General features: G+C 31.8%; 1 protein-coding gene across 2 annotated transcripts in view; it reads left to right on the plus strand.

The window, feature by feature from the left end:
* Nucleotides 1–20549, plus strand: part of LOC139502220 (sodium- and chloride-dependent glycine transporter 1-like) — a 62757-nt gene that overhangs the window by 37263 nt on the left and 4945 nt on the right. For both annotated transcript variants that reach the window (XM_071291653.1, XM_071291654.1), the window contains exons 4-13: nucleotides 4347–4478; nucleotides 6326–6587; nucleotides 9791–9923; nucleotides 11575–11709; nucleotides 13001–13104; nucleotides 13682–13806; nucleotides 14132–14244; nucleotides 15691–15819; nucleotides 18867–18966; nucleotides 19912–20012. In XM_071291653.1, the coding sequence (XP_071147754.1) occupies nucleotides 4347–4478; nucleotides 6326–6587; nucleotides 9791–9923; nucleotides 11575–11709; nucleotides 13001–13104; nucleotides 13682–13806; nucleotides 14132–14244; nucleotides 15691–15819; nucleotides 18867–18966; nucleotides 19912–20012 (1334 nt within the window). The remainder of the gene's footprint in view (nucleotides 1–4346; nucleotides 4479–6325; nucleotides 6588–9790; nucleotides 9924–11574; nucleotides 11710–13000; nucleotides 13105–13681; nucleotides 13807–14131; nucleotides 14245–15690; nucleotides 15820–18866; nucleotides 18967–19911; nucleotides 20013–20549) is intronic.

Consider the following 20549-nt stretch of genomic DNA (forward strand, 5'->3'; position numbering starts at 1 on the left):
CATACTGACGACAAAGTGAATGAAACAAAGAAACTAGAAAAGAGTTATAAGCGAGTAATGGATAAGAGCATTCGTAAACATAGAAAGAAAATTAGACACAAGATAGAAAACTTAAAATCGATAGACCCGAAAGAATACTGGAAAATTTTGAACGGTGGTAAAAGGGGAAACATGCAATCCATGTGTACCTATTAATATTTTGTTTGATTATTTTAAGAATTTAAATTTAGGAAATTCTGAAGATGAAGAGATGTTTTAGAAAATCAGAACAATGTAAAAGATTTAAATGTTAACTTATATTAAACTCACCTATTACAGAAGAGGAAATTGAAAAATCTTTGAGAAAGTTAAAAAATAATAAATCCTCTGGTGATGATATGATTGTAAATGAATATTTAAAACACTCTTTTAGTGTTATGTCACAGGTGTTTGTGAAACTTTTTAATATTATATTTGACAGTGGAACTATTCCTGATAATTGGCTTTCCGGAAATATAATACCTTTATTTAAGAATAAAGCTAACAAACATGATCCTAGCAATTTTAGACCTATAACAGTTATAAGCTGCTTTGGGAAATTATTTACTTCTATTTTGAATTCACGTTTGAATAAATTTTCTGATGATTTTTGTTTACTATGTCAGAATCAAGCTGGTTTCAGAGAAGGTTATTCTACTACAGATAATTTATTGGTTATCTACATGCTTATTAGTATCATGAAAAATAAGAAAAAGAAATTATTCTGTGCATTTGTAGATTTTGCTAAAGCCTTTGATACTGTTTGGAGAAAGGGTCTTTGGCATAAATTACTTGTGAATGATATTAACGGTAACATGTATAATGTAATTTTTAATATGTACACTGGTATTAAATCTCGTATTATGTATAATGGTGAAATGTCAGAATACTTTTCATGCAATATCGTTGTAAGACAGGGTGAACATATGTCTCCTTTTTTATTTTCATTGTATTTGAACGATCTTCAACAGTTTATTGAAGAAAAAAATGTATGTGGTTTAAATTGTATTACTAATGAAATATATGGAGAATGAGTTTGATATCTACTTAAAACTGTTTGTGTTATTGTACGCAGATGATACAGTGTTATTTTCGGATAATGCATTTGATCTACAGTTGCATTTAGATATATTCTTTGAATATTGCAGTACCTGGAAATTAAAAGTTAACACAAGTAAAACTATGATTATAATTTATTCTGGTGGTAGATTACCCAAAAATATTAACTTTATATATGACGGAAATGCATTGGAGATAGTCAACGAATTGACATATCTTGGGTTGAATTTTTCAAGAACAGGTAGCTTTATGAGTGCTAAGAAGATTTTAGTTAGAAAAGCAAATAAAGCAATGTATGAAGTATTGAAAAAAGGGAGGTTGCACAACTTGTCAGTGAAATCACAATATGATCTTTTTGATAAAATTGTGAAGCCAATTCTCCTGTATGGGTGTGAGATTTGGGGTTTCAGTAATACTGATATTATAGAAAAAGTGCACTTAAAATTTTGTAAACTATTATTAAACCTTAAGAAGTCGACACCCAATTTTATGATTTATGGTGAACTTGGTATTTATCCCATGTCTTTATATATACAGCTGCGTATGGTTAATTTTTGGTCAAAATGGTAAATGGGGATGATAACAGGATTGCTAAAATACTATACAAATACATGTTCTTGAAAAATTCTGACAACCAATTTAGGTCAGATTGGTTGAAATACATTAAAGATATATTAGATAAATGTGGATACAGCAATATATGGTTGTCACAAGAAAATTTTAATTCTAAGTGGTTGGGTATTAATTTAAAACAAAAGTTATTTGATCAGTTTCAACAGAAATGGAGAGCTGATATTGACTGTTCGTCAAAAGGTTTGGCCTACAAATTGTATAAACAAAGTTTCGAATTTGAGGAATATCTGAATATTTTAAGTGATAAAGATAGAATAACATATTGTAGATTTCGTACGGGTAACCATAAGTTATCCATCGAAACTGGTAGATGGAATAAGATTGAGCGAAACCTTAGATATTGTAACTTATGTCATTGTAACGAGATTGGTGATGAATTTCATTACACTTTGCAGTGTAGTTCTTTGGCAAATTTTCGAGCACAATATTTGGATACTTTTTTCTTGCACAGATGTAACATAATAAAATTTGAAAAACTATTTCAGTTAAAAATTAAAAATAAGTTGAAAAAGCTGTGCAAATTTATCAGGGTTATAACTTTTCAAGTGAGTCTTCCTGGTTAATCACCACTCTTCTCTACTATACTGTTTATTTTATTTTTTTATATATTTTCATCCAATCTTGTCATGTGTGTTTGTGTTATGTTATATGACTTTTGATGAACTTCTTTGTACCATTGTATCTTTATGGTGTTTGAGAAATAAAGAACCTTGATGTGCATGCTCAGACATGTCGTAAGTAGGTCCCAACTTAGTTAAAATAATATCCTAATTTCTTTCCTAAGAATATCTTGTAGGACCGATCTAAGGATAGTTTCGATAAACAGGCCCCAGTTCTCATAATGTTATCATGTAATAAATATATTTTTATCTATAAAGAAAGAAATGTCTTTTATTTACCCCTTATTTATATTTTAGGCATTGAGCTTAATGCCTGCACACATTTTTCAGGATTTAAGACTAATGCCTAACATCATTTAGGCAATAGACTTACTGCCTAGGCGTTAGCTTATTGCCTAGGATTTAAGCTTAAAGTCATAAGAAACCTCAAATTAAAATACATTATGCATATGTTTTTATAACTAAATGGATAGTTTTCATTATACAACTTATGGACAAATACGTTTTTCTGAGGAAAATTCTTTAATTTGTCCACACTTAGAGGGAAAACGGTACTATTATATTTTCCCAGCATTTGGTTGGCCTTTTGTGTACCCAAGACAGGAGACAGGTGAAGGAAGTCAACTAAGGAGGGCTGTGATTGGATGTAAGGGTACAATATATTTTTTTTTAATTATCTATGAATAACTGCAGTGTGTAAATTTACAATATACATTTTAAACCTATTGAAATATTTTCTAGAGAATTATTCGAAAAGGCTTCCAAAATTTCATAAATTTGGTGTAAAATGACGGGCATGGATAACATAAACAAGCTCCGTTGGGAATTGGTCATGGTACTATTTGGCTTCAATTGTTATAATAGAGTAATAAATAAAAGTACTAACACCACACACAATTGTTTTATCCAGGTTTTTATTATAAAAACTGGTAAATTTAGAAAATGTTAGTACTGTCGCCTATGTCAGAATAAATAGTACCGTTTTCCCTAGAAGAGGTTTACTTATTTTTAATTGCTTCCTTCCTTCCAGGAAGCAATTCGCCGACATATTTTCCGTATGCATAGTGACCTGAGCGTAATCCTCCTCGTAAAAATCCGGTGATCGCAATACGCATAGATCTGTCATTAAAATAAACAATTATCTGAGTGTACATGTTAAACACGTGCTCAATACCCATGCTTTTTGTTATTTGTTTACTACAAGTTGACAATCGGTAAACTTTGGCTTCAAAACACGGCATTTAATGAGCAGCCATATTTGTTAAATCATAACAGACAGAGAGAAAAAAAAATGACGATTAAACTATATATTTTCGGAAAAAATTATAAATCGTGCACAGAGGACTAATTTTATGATATATACACGCATTGGTTCAAGAATTGGATAAACATTATTTTTCACCACTCACTAGCTTCATATGACTTTAATGCCTAAATTCACTTATTGCCGCTGACATATATATATATATCATTGCCGATGATATCTAGTTTATATCATGAGAGATTTCAGATGGTTATTAACTACGACCATAACATTTATGTATTTTAATAATTCATTTTCTATTATTCCAAAAGTAGATATCGCTAATAAATTATAATAAAGATAGTTCAACATTTAATATTCTAGTTGCTAATGTATAATGTAAAATAATGCAATTTTGTTTTTGTTTTTGTTTATTTTTTAATTGCATTTGATCGTGTTGATGAAAAAATATTCATTTGTCTTTCTTTAATATATCGATAAAATTAAGAATGGAAATGGAAAATCTGTCAAAGAGACAACAACCCGACCAAAGAACAGACAACAACCGAAAGTCACCAATGGATACAGCGAGAGAATCCCGTATTTGGAGGCATGCTTCACCTGGCCCCTAAACAAAAAGGTGTACTAGTCCAATGATCGTCATACATTTGTAATTAACTCCTAAATATATAAATGAATTTAAATGAAAAACCATACAAAACTAACACAAGTTGATTTACAAAATATATGTATGTATCCTATTATATCTCCAGGAGCTTTCATGATTCCATATTTCATATTCCTATTCATACTTGGTATCCCTGTGATGTTTACAGAACTGTCATATTCACAATGGTCTAATCTTGGACCAGGGCGTGTTTGGATCTGCTGTCCGCTCTTTAGAGGTAATTTAAGATACATTTTCTTTCCAATAATTAAGATATCTATCATTAAGTTTGGTATGAACTGCATATAATAAACGCCTTTTTGAAATAGTATCATGATTTTTCCAAACATGTGAAAAATTTAATGTAGCAAGTAAAATCTTTAAAGAATAATAAAGCAAATGGTTCAGATTGTATTACAAATGAAATGTTACAAATATCTTGTTATATGAATATTGATGTTAATGAAAAATTGTTTAATCTAGTAAGACTTATTATTAAGTCTGGTATCTACCCAACTTTATGGAGAACAAATTTTATTAAGCCCATTTTTAGGGGTGGGTGTTTTAATGATCCATCTTTAAAATATTGAGGTATAGCCCTTTCAAGTTGTTTAGGAATTTGTTTTCTTAAAGTTCTCTAAAAACCATAATTGATAACGCATTTAAATCATCAAAAAAGATATATGCCTGTTTCATTGATTTCAGGAAGGCATTTGATGCCCTCTTTTACAAATTGTCTTATTACAACATAGATGGTCCCTTTTTTTAGTATAATAAAAGATATGTATAAAGAGGTTTTGTACTCGGTAAAGATCTCGGTAGGTATCACTGATTTTTTTTTAATTCCTCAGTTGGGGTAAAACAAGGGTGTATTTAAAGCCCTACATTATTTTCTTTTTTTTCCGTTTACTTCTGTTGTCTTTAACAGGGGTCATATTAGTATTACTTAAAAAAAACAGCATTGTATAATATTGATGATATACTGGAGACGGTGTCATTAACACTTTGAGTTACATTGGAATTAAATGTATTATTCGCATTTATTTTTTGGGTTAAATATAATTTGAACACTGGGGGGGGGGGGGGGGGGGGCTACTTCCATTAAAGCGTAGGTTTAAATTTAGCCTTTTCTCATATTGTTTTGGTTTCATGTGGTGTGTAATGTAATGTAATAGGGGAACACCAAAGTACAAAAAACAAATGTACAAAAACAGAAACATTGGTTTATAAAAACAGCCGGGAACATCAAGGAAGACGACAGACGAAGAAGTTATGGGAACTTTTGACCTAATTATATATTTCTGATAGTTTTCCCGACCTATTCACATATTTTCAAACTTGGAAAGATGACATGTTCCAGCGGCGCGTCCTATCGCCATGTATATGTAGGAAGTGCCCCTCCCCCCGGACCATCCGATTTTGAACATTACATTGTAATTTAAAGAGCTGTAAGCCAGGTTTATAATTCATATCATATAGTAACAATCCAAAGTTAAAAGTTATGGGACATGCATATATATGCCAACCATATTCGAAACCAAGCTGACAATTCTTTGTATGGATTCTTTAATGTCGTTAGCAAATTGGAAAGGCAGCAAACCTACTTTTTTCCCTATTTTTTTTTTATTATACATGACCGAGTATCGATCCGACCACGGTGACGGTGACCTCTAATATTCGAAGCAAAAACGCAAAAAAACATGGCGCTTAAAATTCATGATAGGGTAAATAAAGCTAAATAATACACTGTACAGACAATATTCGGCAGTTAACCTAGTACGTGTTACTTTGAGAATAAGAAGTGTAAAGTGCCATTACAATTTCTAGTACATGCATGCAATGGTTGAAATTTCATGGAACCGCGCTGTTGTATTCTCCGAATGCCCGTAACAGCAGGTGTTTATGTTGTAATGCAATTGATAGGTAAACTTTCCTGTGACCATAGCGTACTTCTCGACAGTTCTGACACGTAGCGTCGCCGTCTAAGAAAAAAATGCATTATGCATAAGAAAATAAGGCCAGAGGTTTACAAACTAAATATGGAAAGCTAAAATTGTTTAATGTTTAACCATTTCTATGATACAGGTATAGGATTTGGTATGATCTGCCTAACAGGTATTGTCAGTATATACTACAATGTGATTCTTGCATGGGCCCTGTATTATCTAGTGAATTCATTCTATCCCACAATTCCATGGAGTACCTGTACAAATGACTACAACACAGAGCACTGCTACACAAGGATACAACAGACGTATTGGAATATGTCAATAAACACAACGGTGCTGTCACCAATAGTAAATGCTTTGAATATTACCAGGAAAACAGCGACAGAGGAATTTTGGGAGTATGTATATCAATATTAAAAATGTATGATTTATTTTTTATTTCATTTTTATAAATTATTTGTTTTCTGTTGGTGTTTTTTTCGGTCGTCATTTAAAGAGGACGACAAGGATCGACAGCATTCATTTGACACCAGTGTCATTTTCTTAACGAACAATGATAAAATTGAGAATGGAAATAGGTAAAGTGTCAAAGAAATAATAACCCGACCAAAGAGCAGAAAACTGCCGAAGGCCACCAATAGGTTTTCAACACAGCAATAGTATCTCGCACCCGTAGGCTCGCTCCAGATGGTCACTAAACAAAATGTGTAATACATGGTGTTCAAAGAAAATAGCCGACACACTAAACACCAAAAGATATAAAAGAACGAAAATAAAAAAAAATAAAACACACAAGCCTATTAAACAAGTCCAGAGTACTTCGGACAGGCGCAAATATGCGACGAGTTGTAACATGTGTTGTGATACAATATCTCACTCCCCCATCTCTACCTCTGCCAATGTAGAATAAACAAACACGCAGCAATACTCACAGTGAAACTCAGTTGAATAAATCTTTCAAACAAAACTTAACTTTGAAATTCACACTTACTATTTCAAATGTAAGCTCGAAGTTGACGCCTATGTCGTATTTATTGACATTCAGCGTGCTAATCATTTTGACAATTGTTAATAAAATATATAAATACATAGGAAGAAAAATGCACTCTAATCTAAACATTATAGATGTATCAATAGTCAATTTTTCCAATTGTTTCTCCTACACACGAGCTATTTCATTCTGATGTTCCGATGCCATTATATACTTCATGTCTACCATTGCAATAAGTAAAATCTAATTGTTTTATTTTCTCAGGATTTCCAACAAATGTTGAAAAAATCTTTATAGAATACATCTAGGAGGTCTTCAACAGCTAGTTTCACCAGTTTTAGGGCGTAACAATTAGGGTGGAGTATAATTATTGCACCAACTATATTATACTCCAAGCATTTAAACTGACTCCTCGATTGAAACATGACCTCAATGCGAACAATTTGAATATGAATTTATCATCATAATGATTTAATGTAAATTTTAACACAGTAAATTATCCTTTTATGGAGGCGTAAATAATTTTCATTCATAGTTCTAGGTCGTATGATACTTGATTGGTAATAAGACCACAAGAGGTCACACGATCGCTGACATCCTTTTGTAAAATTGTGTTGTATATATATATATATTGTTTAAACTTTAAAGTGTCAAAAGCTTGTGTCATTTGTAAAAAAAAATGTTCATTCGAATTAGTGCACTCTAAAGTCGACAAATTAAAAACGTACTTGAAGTTTCCTCATTTAAATGTGACCCGATTGGAATAAGTAATAGGGGGAAAACTGGCCCGGGAAGAAAGTTGTAAAAATATAAAAACTGAAAAATCTGTAAAACATCATAATTTTATATAGATTGGATTTACTTGATAAACAAACAATTCGTAAATATTCAAGTTGGTCTCATTTATGGGTCCTTATCAGTTTCCCTTTCTTTAAAGTGAATAGCTTGTGGTTACATGTTATGTCTAACAATTTTAAACAAAGAGGTAGGGCCAATTTATCGGGATTTTTTTTCAAAGAAGGGCCAATTTCAAAATGTGCCGACAGAATAAAATTCACTATAAAAACAAAAAATAAAAATGCTTTTTGATCAATATCTCGATTTACATATATTATGATATGTGTGATCAATAGTTAATTTAACCCTAAAATAGGATGAAAGTCCAATATGCGGGATTTCGGGTGTTTTTGAGTGGGGAAAACAGGGAATCCCCCAAGAAGGACATTTCAAACCAAAAAAAGTTATGTTTTTATGACAGTTGTAATTCATACTACTTTTTCTCTCAAAAACGAAATTGGTGTAGTGTGTCCTTAATACATAAAAAACAACTTTTTAAAGAAAAAAGTTGTAACATCGCTAAATTGTACCGATATATCTCCTTATTTAGAAATAAATAGATAAGCATCGCCGTGGCTCCATCCGTAGTTCACAGAACTACTATTCAATTCAATTCTTTATTAACCAAATGTTTTACAACATATAGGTACATGTATAATCAATATATACTAAATACTAATTAAGGAAGGTTTTGAAGAAAAAGGTTCGAATCTCGCTCAGATTATTTGCATTTTTTGTGTTGTTATATTAAAATTTAATGTTTCTATCATATTTTTTCGGATGTTTACTTAAATCATAGAGACATTCTGTTTCGTTTTGACCATGTAATTTACTAGTATATCATTTTACATGTATTAAAGAAAAAAATAATGTATCATTTATTGTGTGCATTCCAATGACTGTCCATACTCTTGACCTACTTTCTATTCGTGTGTTTACATTTAATACATATATTCAAGGAACAACTGTGGTCAAACTGATGTAGGTGCCTGTACATAACCAATAACACGATAATTGATTCTATAGGAATGAAGCCCAAATGTTGCGGGTGTAATGTACACATAACTTAAAATAAGGCCATTGTATACAAGTTTCAAAACAACACGACCAATTTTTCGAAATCTTTTTTGGACATGGTATTATATGTAACAAATGCAATAAACAGCAATTGTGTCGCCAATTCACAAACTGTGTAGATACTAGTACTGAAATTTTTACCACCGTGCCTACACCGGTACTTAAGTCATCAGAAAATTAAACAACACAACAGAACAAATCAATTACACTAGTACTACAAATCGTGATTGTAGGTAAAACATCAAGAAGTTGTTGCATCTGTATCACAAAGAAGGGCCGATTTGTTAAAATGCCAGAAAAGGCAATATAACATGTGTTAGTAACACAGGGTGATCTATGACCAACTTATGTAAGGTGTTCTCCGGTTAAAATCTATACATGTATTATCTTATCTTATCAATTATTTGGCTCCTTGACAAGTTACGTTGTATGGTACCTTGCATAAAGGATGTTAATAATAAAATAAAATCAATATTAAAAAATCAATAGTCTTGGCCTTGTTTTTGTAGGAATACCTGTTCAGGTTATGAAAATAGATGATGTGAGGTATTTTCATGTACTATAATTAGCATCTATCGGGCTATTCAAAACATGATTTACCTATCTTATCGAATTAAAAAAATTCCCGACAAATTGGCCCTACCTCTTTCTCATTCAAATGATAATGATAGAACATATTGATGGTATTACTTTCAGAAATAAAGTTCTTGAAATAACAGATGGCATAGGTACTCCAGGCGTTATACGATGGCAGCTTGTGTTATGTTTATTAGCAGCATGGGGAATTGCATTCCTTTGTTTAATAAAAGGAATAGAGACTTCTGGCAAGGTAATACAAGTCTTAGAAATATACAGCACCCAATTCGTTTAGCGATTACCTATAATCAAAGATGTATTTGGTTTTACACCAGTAACAAGCTGTGCAACAAGCACGCCAAGATTCAGCAATAGAAACAGCGCCATCAACTCAAAAGGAAAGTGTGTTACTACACAAGTCATGCTTGAAATTGTCTTTTTTGTCGAATATTGGACATTCAAATTATCCTTTTCGTTTCAATAGTATGTCTAAAATGGAGAAACGTTTGCTTGTTATTATTAGCTATAATAATAGATTTATATGGTCGTGATGGGGTTAAAATACAGAAAAGAGAAAAATTGCGCAAATTAAAAGAATGGGTATAAAGAATAGAAGTTAATGGGGTGCTTAAATATACATAATAGAGAATCGAAAGAAAAAAAACACAAAAAAAGAAGAGGAAAACGACTTTAAATAAACCAATACATTTACCACGTTCAACAATCTCTGGGTTATCAACATTTATGGTAAATATCTGCTATTATACATGTTATATATATATATAATCATTGTTTAAACGTCTATTAATGTACGTATCAAAATTTTTTTCTCATCCAGTATAAAATATTTCATTTCTTTTATAATAAACAAATAAGTCTAAGATTCTGACTCCATCGGCAATGTTGAAGTTAAATGAATTTGCCTTTTTTTATAGGTCCTTTTTGGTCAAAAAGCTCCAAATTTGTCTACGAATTTTACGTCCATGAGCTTTGAATTAAGTTCACCCCAGCAAAGCACTCCGAGAGCACTTAAGGTGGTATGGGAGTCTAAAATAAAAATGATAGAATTTGTTCATACTTTGCCAAAACGTAGTATCTATTGATATATGTTGAAAAATGTTATAAAAATGATAGGTCACCGCGCATTTTCTCAAGCTTTAGGGCGTGACAAAATGACACATTTTGTATGGATTATACAGGAAAAAACACAATTTTGTGATTAGAAACTAAACAAAATGATAGAATTGTTAAATACTTAAGGAAAAAAATAGCTTTCAGACAATGCTTTGAGAATATCAAAAGAAAAGATAGAGTCTCCGTACGTTTTTTCCGGCTAAAATACTAAATAGGAAAATTCCATGTAGAATCCTTCAGAAAATGCACTGTTTTAGAGTTACCTCCCCTTAAAATGCCAATTAATTTATTTTTAAGAACAACCAAAAATAATAATCATTTGCAAAAATATCAATATTTATAAGTTGTATTCTTATAAATCGATTCTTTTAAATGAAAATTCACATTAAATATCTGCATTCCTGCATCAAATTTTGCTAACTTGATAGAAAATCTGGACCTTTGGTTCTCTGTTTTTTACAATCCAAGATGGAGGAAGACACCCATACCACCTTAATCTAAGAGCTAAGTGTGAATAGAATCTCGTGACATTTCCGGAGCACATGAGTTTACCCGCCATTTTTTATGCCGGTCGTATTGCTCAGGTTTTTTTTTAAGATTTGTTGTGAAATGTATACACGATTTGTTTTTGGTCATTTTTCGTTTTTCGATGGCGTAGTTAGTTTGCTTTCGACTTATGAGTGTGATAATCGTGTTGTTATCTTTCTCCTCTTTTCGACATAACAATTAAGATTAGAACAAACTGGCTAACTGGAATTTATTTATAACAGGTTGTATACGTGGCAGCTACAGTACCGTATGTGTTTTTGACGATACTGCTTATCCGTGGTTTATTATTTGATGGGGCTACTGAGGGTCTACTGTATTTTGTTACGCCTAGATGGGAGCAATTGTGGAAATTTTCAGTAAGTAAATCATTTAACCTGAAACATGTATGAACAATTATAAATACTATTATTATAATAGAGTCAGATTCAATATTCTATTATTACAGTCTCACAATTTGTATATAAGTTAAAACATAAAACGTTCAAACACAGATATAAAACATAGCGTATAGCATAAAACATTCCAATACAACATATACATGTATAAAAATACTAGAACACACCCGCGCGGGCATTCAGAGCGGAGTTAAAAGTATGTAAAGTGTTGTTAGAAGTTTTATAATATACCTCCTCCTTCATTTCCAAAATTCCCAATTTTTGGTTTTCTATCAATTTCAATATGAACATACATTTAGTATGTTATGAACATTTAAGTAAGGAGCCTGTAGTTCAGTGGTTGTCGTTTGTTTGTGTGTTACATATTTATTTTTCGTTCCTTTTTTGTACATAAATAAGGCCGCTAGTTTTCTCGTTTGAATTTTTTTACATCGTCATTTCGGGGCCTTTTAAAGCTGAGTATGCGGTATGGGCTTTTCTCGTTGTTGAAGGCCGTACGGTGACCTATAGTCGTAAATTTCTGTGTCATTTTGGTTTCTTGTGGAGAGTTGTCTCAACATGGCAATCATACCACATCTTTTTTTTTTTTGTAATCAATGAATTTTGTAAAATATTTAATGAATGGAGAATTTTAGAAAAGGTATCAAAAGTTCACATGAATAATTTTAGCGCTTATCTGTATATTACTATATAAATAAAGTGTATTTACTTTCAATTCTTAGTTAAGTAATCGATCCATGGTGGTCAATTGACATAGTATACAGACCCTCTCCATTTAATAAACTCTGAACAGAATTAAAATACACTTTATTCGTACTATTTGTTTGTTCAAAGTATACAGAAAAACGCAAACCGGAAGTATAATCTGACTTAAAATTTCGTCCAATGACGGGACAATATCCGGATGCCTTTTTTCTCGTTTTTTCCCCAAAATAACTCAATCTGAATAATCATATGAATGGATGACAAATGCGACTATGCACTGTATATTAAGGACACAGAGTCGTGTTGATTAATTTATTGTGGAAAGAAGAGAAGCGACACCAAAAATGAGGTCTTCTCGTTTAATAGTATAGAAGATAATATACAGATATACCTTTAACAGAACAATAAATTATAGATAAATTGACAAAGTTTGAAAAATACAAGAAATATGTAGCCATGATTTCAATTCTTGCACTGTGTTATCCTAAAATTTTCACTTGATGTCGACTTTTTCTCTCAATAATTTCGTATTTTATCTTTTATTTAGACATGGGGAGATGCTGCAGTGCAAATATTTTACTCGGCAGGACTCGGATGGGGAGGTGTTGCGACATTGGCTAGTTATAATAACTTCCATAATAACACTCAAAGGTATTATTACAGAAAAAAATCAATATGCTTTGAATACACATTCTAATAAAACACTCGGTACACAATTCTAAAGATTTTTTTTAAAAAGGGCATGACTACTAAGTCCTCCGAGTACACCATGCCAGCTGTGAGCATTCTAGGCTCTACATTAAATAAATACAGATCTAAAAAGTCCGTTGGTGGATAGACAGTCAGGTAACTAGCTAGGATATGTTTTGTGAGAGTCATATTGCAATTTGGTATAACAACTTTTAAGGTGAGATAAGTGTAAAGGCATTGATTTCCTTCACAGAATAGAAGATACTCAGACAGCCGTAAGCAGTTGAATTAAGGAGGTACACAAAAAGCACAGTTTGATAGAGTTTTCTTGGTTTCGAGAACCAGTGGAGACCACGGGATTTTCTGATGAACATCATGCACTCCGGCTATAGTTTAATATCATATAAGTAGATAAACTTTTGTAATGTAATCATGCTCTTCTTTTGCACAATGTAAACTTTCAGCAAAATATAAATGCATGAAAAAATCCTCTCCAATTATTTAATACATTTTATGAATTTTTTTGTGTAATTTTCAGAGATGTTATCATCTTACTAGTGTTAGATGGTTTGACAAGTTTTTTCGCTGGATGTGTAATATTTGTAACTCTTGGTTTTATGGCAAAGCAATCCGGTGTTCACATAGATGATGTTGTTGAGCAAGGTTTGTATTTTAGTTGTATTTTATGCTCACACAAAATGAAAGCAATTCAAAAATGCTTTTGTTTACCCTAGAGCTTTGATTTGTAAATTTCACAATGCTTTATGCCGTGTGTATTACTTATCAACCACATGAATTTAGAAAAAAGAAATGTGAAGAAAAGGAAGACAAAAAATATTTTTTCATTGGATTTCTCTACACCAAAAAAAAAATCGCTTTTTTCGAAGATTTTTTTTTAAATCACAGAATTTAGCATTTATTTTCAAATCAGTCGAGATACACAATTAAATCTTTAACAAACATTGTGGTTTTTTTCTATTTATTTAAGGCCCTGGCATAGCGTTTATGGTATATCCAGAGGCACTTGCGTCACTACCCTTGCCTCAATTATGGTCTGTTTTATTTTTCCTCACTTTGTTTACTGTTGGATTGGATAGTCAGGTAAATAATCAAATTATGCTGTTCCAAAAAGATTATCATGTAAATATATAGTATAATAAAGAAAAGTAAGATCAGTAATATGTCGACGACCTTATTGTATGCGTCTAAAGCGTCTCTCTAGACTAGTTACATGTATTATCGAGATGTTAATTTTGTTGCAGTTGACCGTAAACTCATAGGGGTTAAAAGCTCATATGTTTATAGATTTTCTAACGATTGAACCTGTGCATTCACCTAAATAACGATGGAAGCAGTTCACAGTTTTAAATTCAGAAGACAAAATTTTGTAAAAGTCAATCAAATGACTTCTTTAGAAAAAGTTGGAAATCCAGTTTCGTAATATTTGTTTAACACATGTTTAACTATCAAAATATTCTATTTGTTTCCACAGAACCACGAATAAGTATTTCACGGTAAATTCCAAAATTGATTTCAGAAAATTTATGTTCATGTATAGGCTGCTTTTAGAGACATAACATTTCAGGTGAAAACTGTTGGACCAATCAACGCTAAACTTAGATAGTCATATAACTTTTTTATGCCTTTTGTACTGAAAATTTAGGTTAATAATAACTAATGGCACACTCCAAAAGTTCACTTCATATGAACATCATTTCATATTTCGTCTGCTTCTCATAGATACCAGGATCGAAATTTGTATCGTCTACAAAAGACTCATCAATGACGCTCGAATAAAAAAAGGTTATATACATATAAGATTAAATAAAGTACGCAGTTGAAGAGCATTGAGGATCGAAAATTCCTAAAAGTTTTGCCTAAACAATCCATTTTATTTTTGTTGGGAAGCGGAAAGACTTCATGCTAGTTAGGCTATATTTTTTTCAATCAAAATGTGAACCTTTGTGAAGATATATCAATCAATAAACTTGATGTTGTTCATAAATTATTCGATACCCGCACTAAGCATTCACAACGTAATGCTAACGATAAATGTTTAGTCTTATGTCTAACCATTTATTTTGGCTTGGGCAGCCAAGTCTCCTAGGTAGTACTACTATTGTAAGCACTAGCTAGCCAATGCTTACGTTTTGAGTTCGAATCCCGCTCTTGCGGGTGCACTCGACTACAATCTAAATTGACTAGAATTGTCAGTTTTCCCATCGAAGGTCGGTGGTTTTGCCGTGCATTCCGTCTTCCTTCATCAAATAAAATCAGGCCGCCACGAAATAGTTCAAAAGTTGCACTTAAAAGTGGCGTTAAAACACAATTAATCAATCTTTTTTTGTATCTACCACCAATCTAAGATGACCAATCTGGTGTAGCTTACATTATCTGTTACGTGAATTTCAATTTCATTTTGTATGTTGTTTATTTGCTTTGTGTTCTTTCTTTCTTCCTTTATTTGTTTTGATTTATATTTTGAAGAGAGGGTAGATGGTTGCATATATAATTTTGTGAGTTGTGTTTTTTTCTTCATTATAATAGATGGTTCATATTCAAACCATGACTGGAGCAGTATTTGATAATTTTCCTAGAGCAAACAAAAAGAAAACTGTAGTTACTTTCATCGTCTGCCTTTCTGGATTTATACTTGGACTAACATGCTTGACGCAGGTAACTTACATTCTTCAGCAACATTAAACACTTAAAAAGACTTTTAGAATTATTTCTTGCAAAGCTCAAGCAGTTCAAATAAATGACATTACTAGGTTATCAAAAATTTCTAAGACTGAATTTTCAGTACACATATCACAATTTTAGTAAAAATCTAGATACACATGTGTCTTATATCAAGAAGGAAATTAACACTCTTCAAATATGTTGCGTCTGAGGCAATTTTTTTTATAAGCGTTTCAACAGAGACGCTTATCAAACGACAGAGATTTATGAGTTCCGAAATTATTAGGGAAATGTTAACAGCCATCTATTCATCCATCTCTGTAAAATTACCATGTGTCCACAACAAGTCTTGAAGTTCCTTCGGATCGTACGTGTCAAACTAAAACTATTGATTGCTAAACACATGTCAGATGTTATCCATTGAACAGTATTTCTTGTTAATACAATAATTACTTTTGCATACAAAATCATTTCTTAAGCGTAACAAATGTCAAGTCTTCTGTGCAGTAAAAATATGACTTTCTAAAAGCAACAAAGCAAAGGAGTAGGTCCGGTAAGGGCTGATTTTGGCCTCAAATTTCAGGTTTATCTAACGAAAGTTTTTGGACACTTTTTAAACACTTAAGTGTCTATTTTAATTGATTCGATTAGTTTACGTGAAAGATATTAACTGATTTAGTCATTAAAAACGCTCTGATTCAAGCTTAAATATGAAAAATCTATCAAATATGCCAAAAAAATGTCACTTTTCAGATGGTTTTTGTCAAAAAGGAAAGTGGCCGCATCCGTGTTCATTCTCAACCTTTATATATGTTTTGTATTATCATCGAATACAACTGACATTTCAATATTATGAATGAACACGAATGCAGCCACTTTCATTTAAGGTAGCACAATACAAAGATTTTTTTACTTCCAATCCCCAACCTTTAAAATGCTGTAACTTTCTTAATACTGCATTTAAATTAATAAAAGAGGTATATATAGATTCTGTAGATAAAAGAATAATCTTTTAAATGAATGCAATATTTTTGTTATGCAATCATTATGTAATCAATTATTATGCAATTAATGGCAAAATCTTGGTCAATTCACTTGAATGAATTTAGCTCTTTCATCTCTATAGCTACACAATTTTTTTTAACCTTATCTTAATCAACACAGCAGAAGCTTCAAAAGGGTGTCTCAAATTAACGCTATCTTATTCCATTCTCTCATAAATTTGTAATTAGTGTAAACATCCTTACCACATAAAAGTAGCTAATGTATGATTAGGTGTAAAATTTTATCTATACATTCTATCCAAAATCTGAGACACCCTTTTGCAGATAATTGCTCAAGGAACGACATATAATAAAATCAATCCTCTCGAGGGATCCATGAAGAAGCTAATTTCAATTGAAAGTGGAAATTTATTGTAAAATTTTGTAGACACAGTTATCATTATTATTGAGTACATAACTGTTGTATAATACTAACATTGCATTAATTTGACAGAGTAATCTGTTAGCTATCCATAGATACCATTTTTATAAATTTTCAAGCATTATAAAGAAAGTTACAGCATTTTAAAACTGGGGAATTGGAGGTATAAAATCTTTGTATTGTGCTACCTTAAGACGGAAGCCGTCTAAAAATTAATCAAAATGCTAACCAGTAATTTAGCATGACTTAATGATGCTAGAACGCGATATTTGTGCATTGTATTGTCAAAAACAGCTCATATTTATGTAGCAGAAGCATTTTACTTTCCAAAATATAGCTTAAAGATTACATGTTCACAATTTTCTAAAACTGCTATATTTTGAGGCCAAAAAGGGGTTTTACTGAACCTACTCCTTTACAATTGAGTGCCAATTTATAAAATTTTAATAGTTTTGTCTTCATAGTCTATTACAAACTATCATTCTTGAACTTGCTCCTTCTTAGTATGATGACTGCCTATAGAAACGCAACAAATCATATTTTAAGACCCTTTGGTCCCTTAAAATAACAATGTCGCTATATAGTCTTTTTGTTAACATTAAATTCTGAATTAAAAAGACCTAGGTTCTCTATGCATATTCTAATGAGTCCTCAAAATATAACTCGTTTGGTTAACTCTTAAAGAACATCTTTCGGTTTGATTTTTTTGATAAGATGGAAAATGCATGTATATGTTGCGTTTCTATTGGCGCACACTATGTATGTATATAGATATAAAAAGATGTGGTATGAGTGCCAATGAGACAACTCTCCATCCAAGTCACAACTTGGAAATGTTAACCATTATAGGTCAATGTACGGCCTACAACACGGAGCCTTGGCTCACACCGAACAACAAACTATAAAGGACCCCAAAATTACTAGTGTAAAACTATCCAAACGGGAATACCAACGGTCTAATCTATATAAAAAAAACCAGAAACGAGAAACATGTATACTGTAGCCTTTTTGTGAACGTTCAATTCTGAAAATTAAAAAGACCCCTGTTCTGAATGCATATTCTAAGGTTTCCTTAAAATCTACCAACGTTTGGTCAACTCCTAAAGAGCATCTTTTTTTTAATTTATTTAGATGGAAAATACATGTAGATGTTGCGTTTCTATTGGCACAATCTATGTATATAGATATAGGAAGATGTGGTGTGAGTGCCAATGAGACAACTCTCCATACAAATAACAATTTAAAAAGTAAACCATTATAGGTTAAAGTACGGCCTTCAACACGGAGCCTTGGCTCACACCGAACAACAAGCTATAAAGGGCCCCAAAATTACTAGTGTAAAACCATTCAAACGGGAAAACCAACGGTCTAATCTATATAAACAAAACGAGAAACAAGAAACACGTATATATTACATAAACAAACGACAACTACTGTACATCAGATTCCTGACTTAGGACAGGTGCAAACATTTGCAGCGGGATTAAACGTTTTAATGGATCCAAACCTTCTCCCTTTTTCTGAAACAATAGCATAACATCACAACAAAGAAAAACATACGATAAAATATCAATTGGCAGACTTAACTCAATCAAAAAATGTATGCATGATTTTAGGGTGGTATATATGTTCTACAACTTATGGATTGGTATGTCGCTAGTGTTTCAATAATGATCCTTGTCTTCATGGAGATGTTTGTTCTATCATGGATATATGGTAAGTGTTGCTTGTCATAAAACTCTATCAAAGAGGGGCGAAAGATACCAGAGGGACAGTCAATCTCACAGATCGAAACCAACTGAGTCAGATAATGTCATGGCTAAAAAAGAAAAAAGACACAAACAGACAAATAATGGTACACAAGACACAACATAGAGAACTAAAGACTAAGCAACATGAACCGCACCAAAAACTGGGGATGAACTCAGGTGCTCCAGAAGAGTAAGCAGATCCTGTCAATATCAACCTTTTACACATCTAAATGCTTAAAAATGAAGAGTTTACTTATCAGTTTGACTGATGTCTTAGATAGTTAGGCAACTTGCAATGCATTGGTACTTTATAACATACTATTGTCTTTTAACTATTACTGTTTGGACAATTTTTATAAGGTTTTGTTACATAAGTTTAATGAGGCCATTAGCAATTAATGTCTATACCCTTTACACCAACGTAGACAATTGAATTACTAGTATGATCTTTTTTGTATAAAGTGTTCATGGCAACTTGGTTATTCTAGACATAGAATAATTTTCTCCAACTGTCGACAAAACAGCTATAAAATGCCTAATTTATCAATTTGACGCTCGTGTGTCATAATTTGTAAAGTCCTTTCATTGTCGCGTCTGTACTTTTGATATATACCTTTTGAATGGCATCAATTACAATTATGAGCGTAAAGGTCTGGTATAAGTGGGAGGTTTAGCTAGCTATAAAACCACGTTTAGTCCACTATTTTCTACAAAAGAAAATGCCTTTACCAATTCAGGAATATGACAGTTGTTATCTATTCGTTCGATGTATTTGAGCAATTGATTTTGCCCTTTTATTACGGAATTTCCATTTTGAATTATCTCCGGAGTTCAGTATTTTTGTGATTTTACTCAAAAATTTTATAACATGTTTTAGTATCCATTACAATGTATTTTTCTATTATTTTAGGTATCAATAGATTAGGCAAAGACTTTGAAATGATGACAGGAAAAAGCCTAGGAATACTCTGGAAGATAGGAATAGGTTTGACTACCCCGTTCGCCTTACTGGTAAGTATTACAGTACTGTGACGCCTAGGTGACAGGGGTCTTAACAAACCAACATAATCCTTGATTCAAAATTTTTGAAAAAAAGTAGTTGAAATCAGCCAATCGGAAGTATGCAAAAATTTTGATCGACATTTACAGTTATATTATAATATATAAGAAAAGTTGTACTCAGTTATGTAAAAATGCATATACATTACTTACTTCTAGCACGATACGTGGTCGTGGTTTCAGTATGAAAAAGTAGATGTAACTATAATTGACAATAAGTTATTTCAATCCTACTTTGTTTAATGTCTTATGCTGAGTTCACACGTAATTTTAATTCGATTCGCATTAACTAATTCGAATTAGTTTAGTTCGCATTCGAAACGTTTTACGTCCTAACGTCAATTCTAATTCGAAACGTTTTACGTCCTAACGTCAATTCTAGTTCGAATTACAATGCGCGTCAAATTGGCTTTACTGTCCAAATGACGTTAACTTTTAATTCGTATTTACAAAAGCATATTTCTAATGCGAATTAGATAATTCGAATTA

This window comes from Mytilus edulis, chromosome 13 (assembly GCF_963676685.1).
Source record: "Mytilus edulis chromosome 13, xbMytEdul2.2, whole genome shotgun sequence".
Classification (NCBI taxonomy): domain Eukaryota; kingdom Metazoa; phylum Mollusca; class Bivalvia; order Mytilida; family Mytilidae; genus Mytilus; species Mytilus edulis.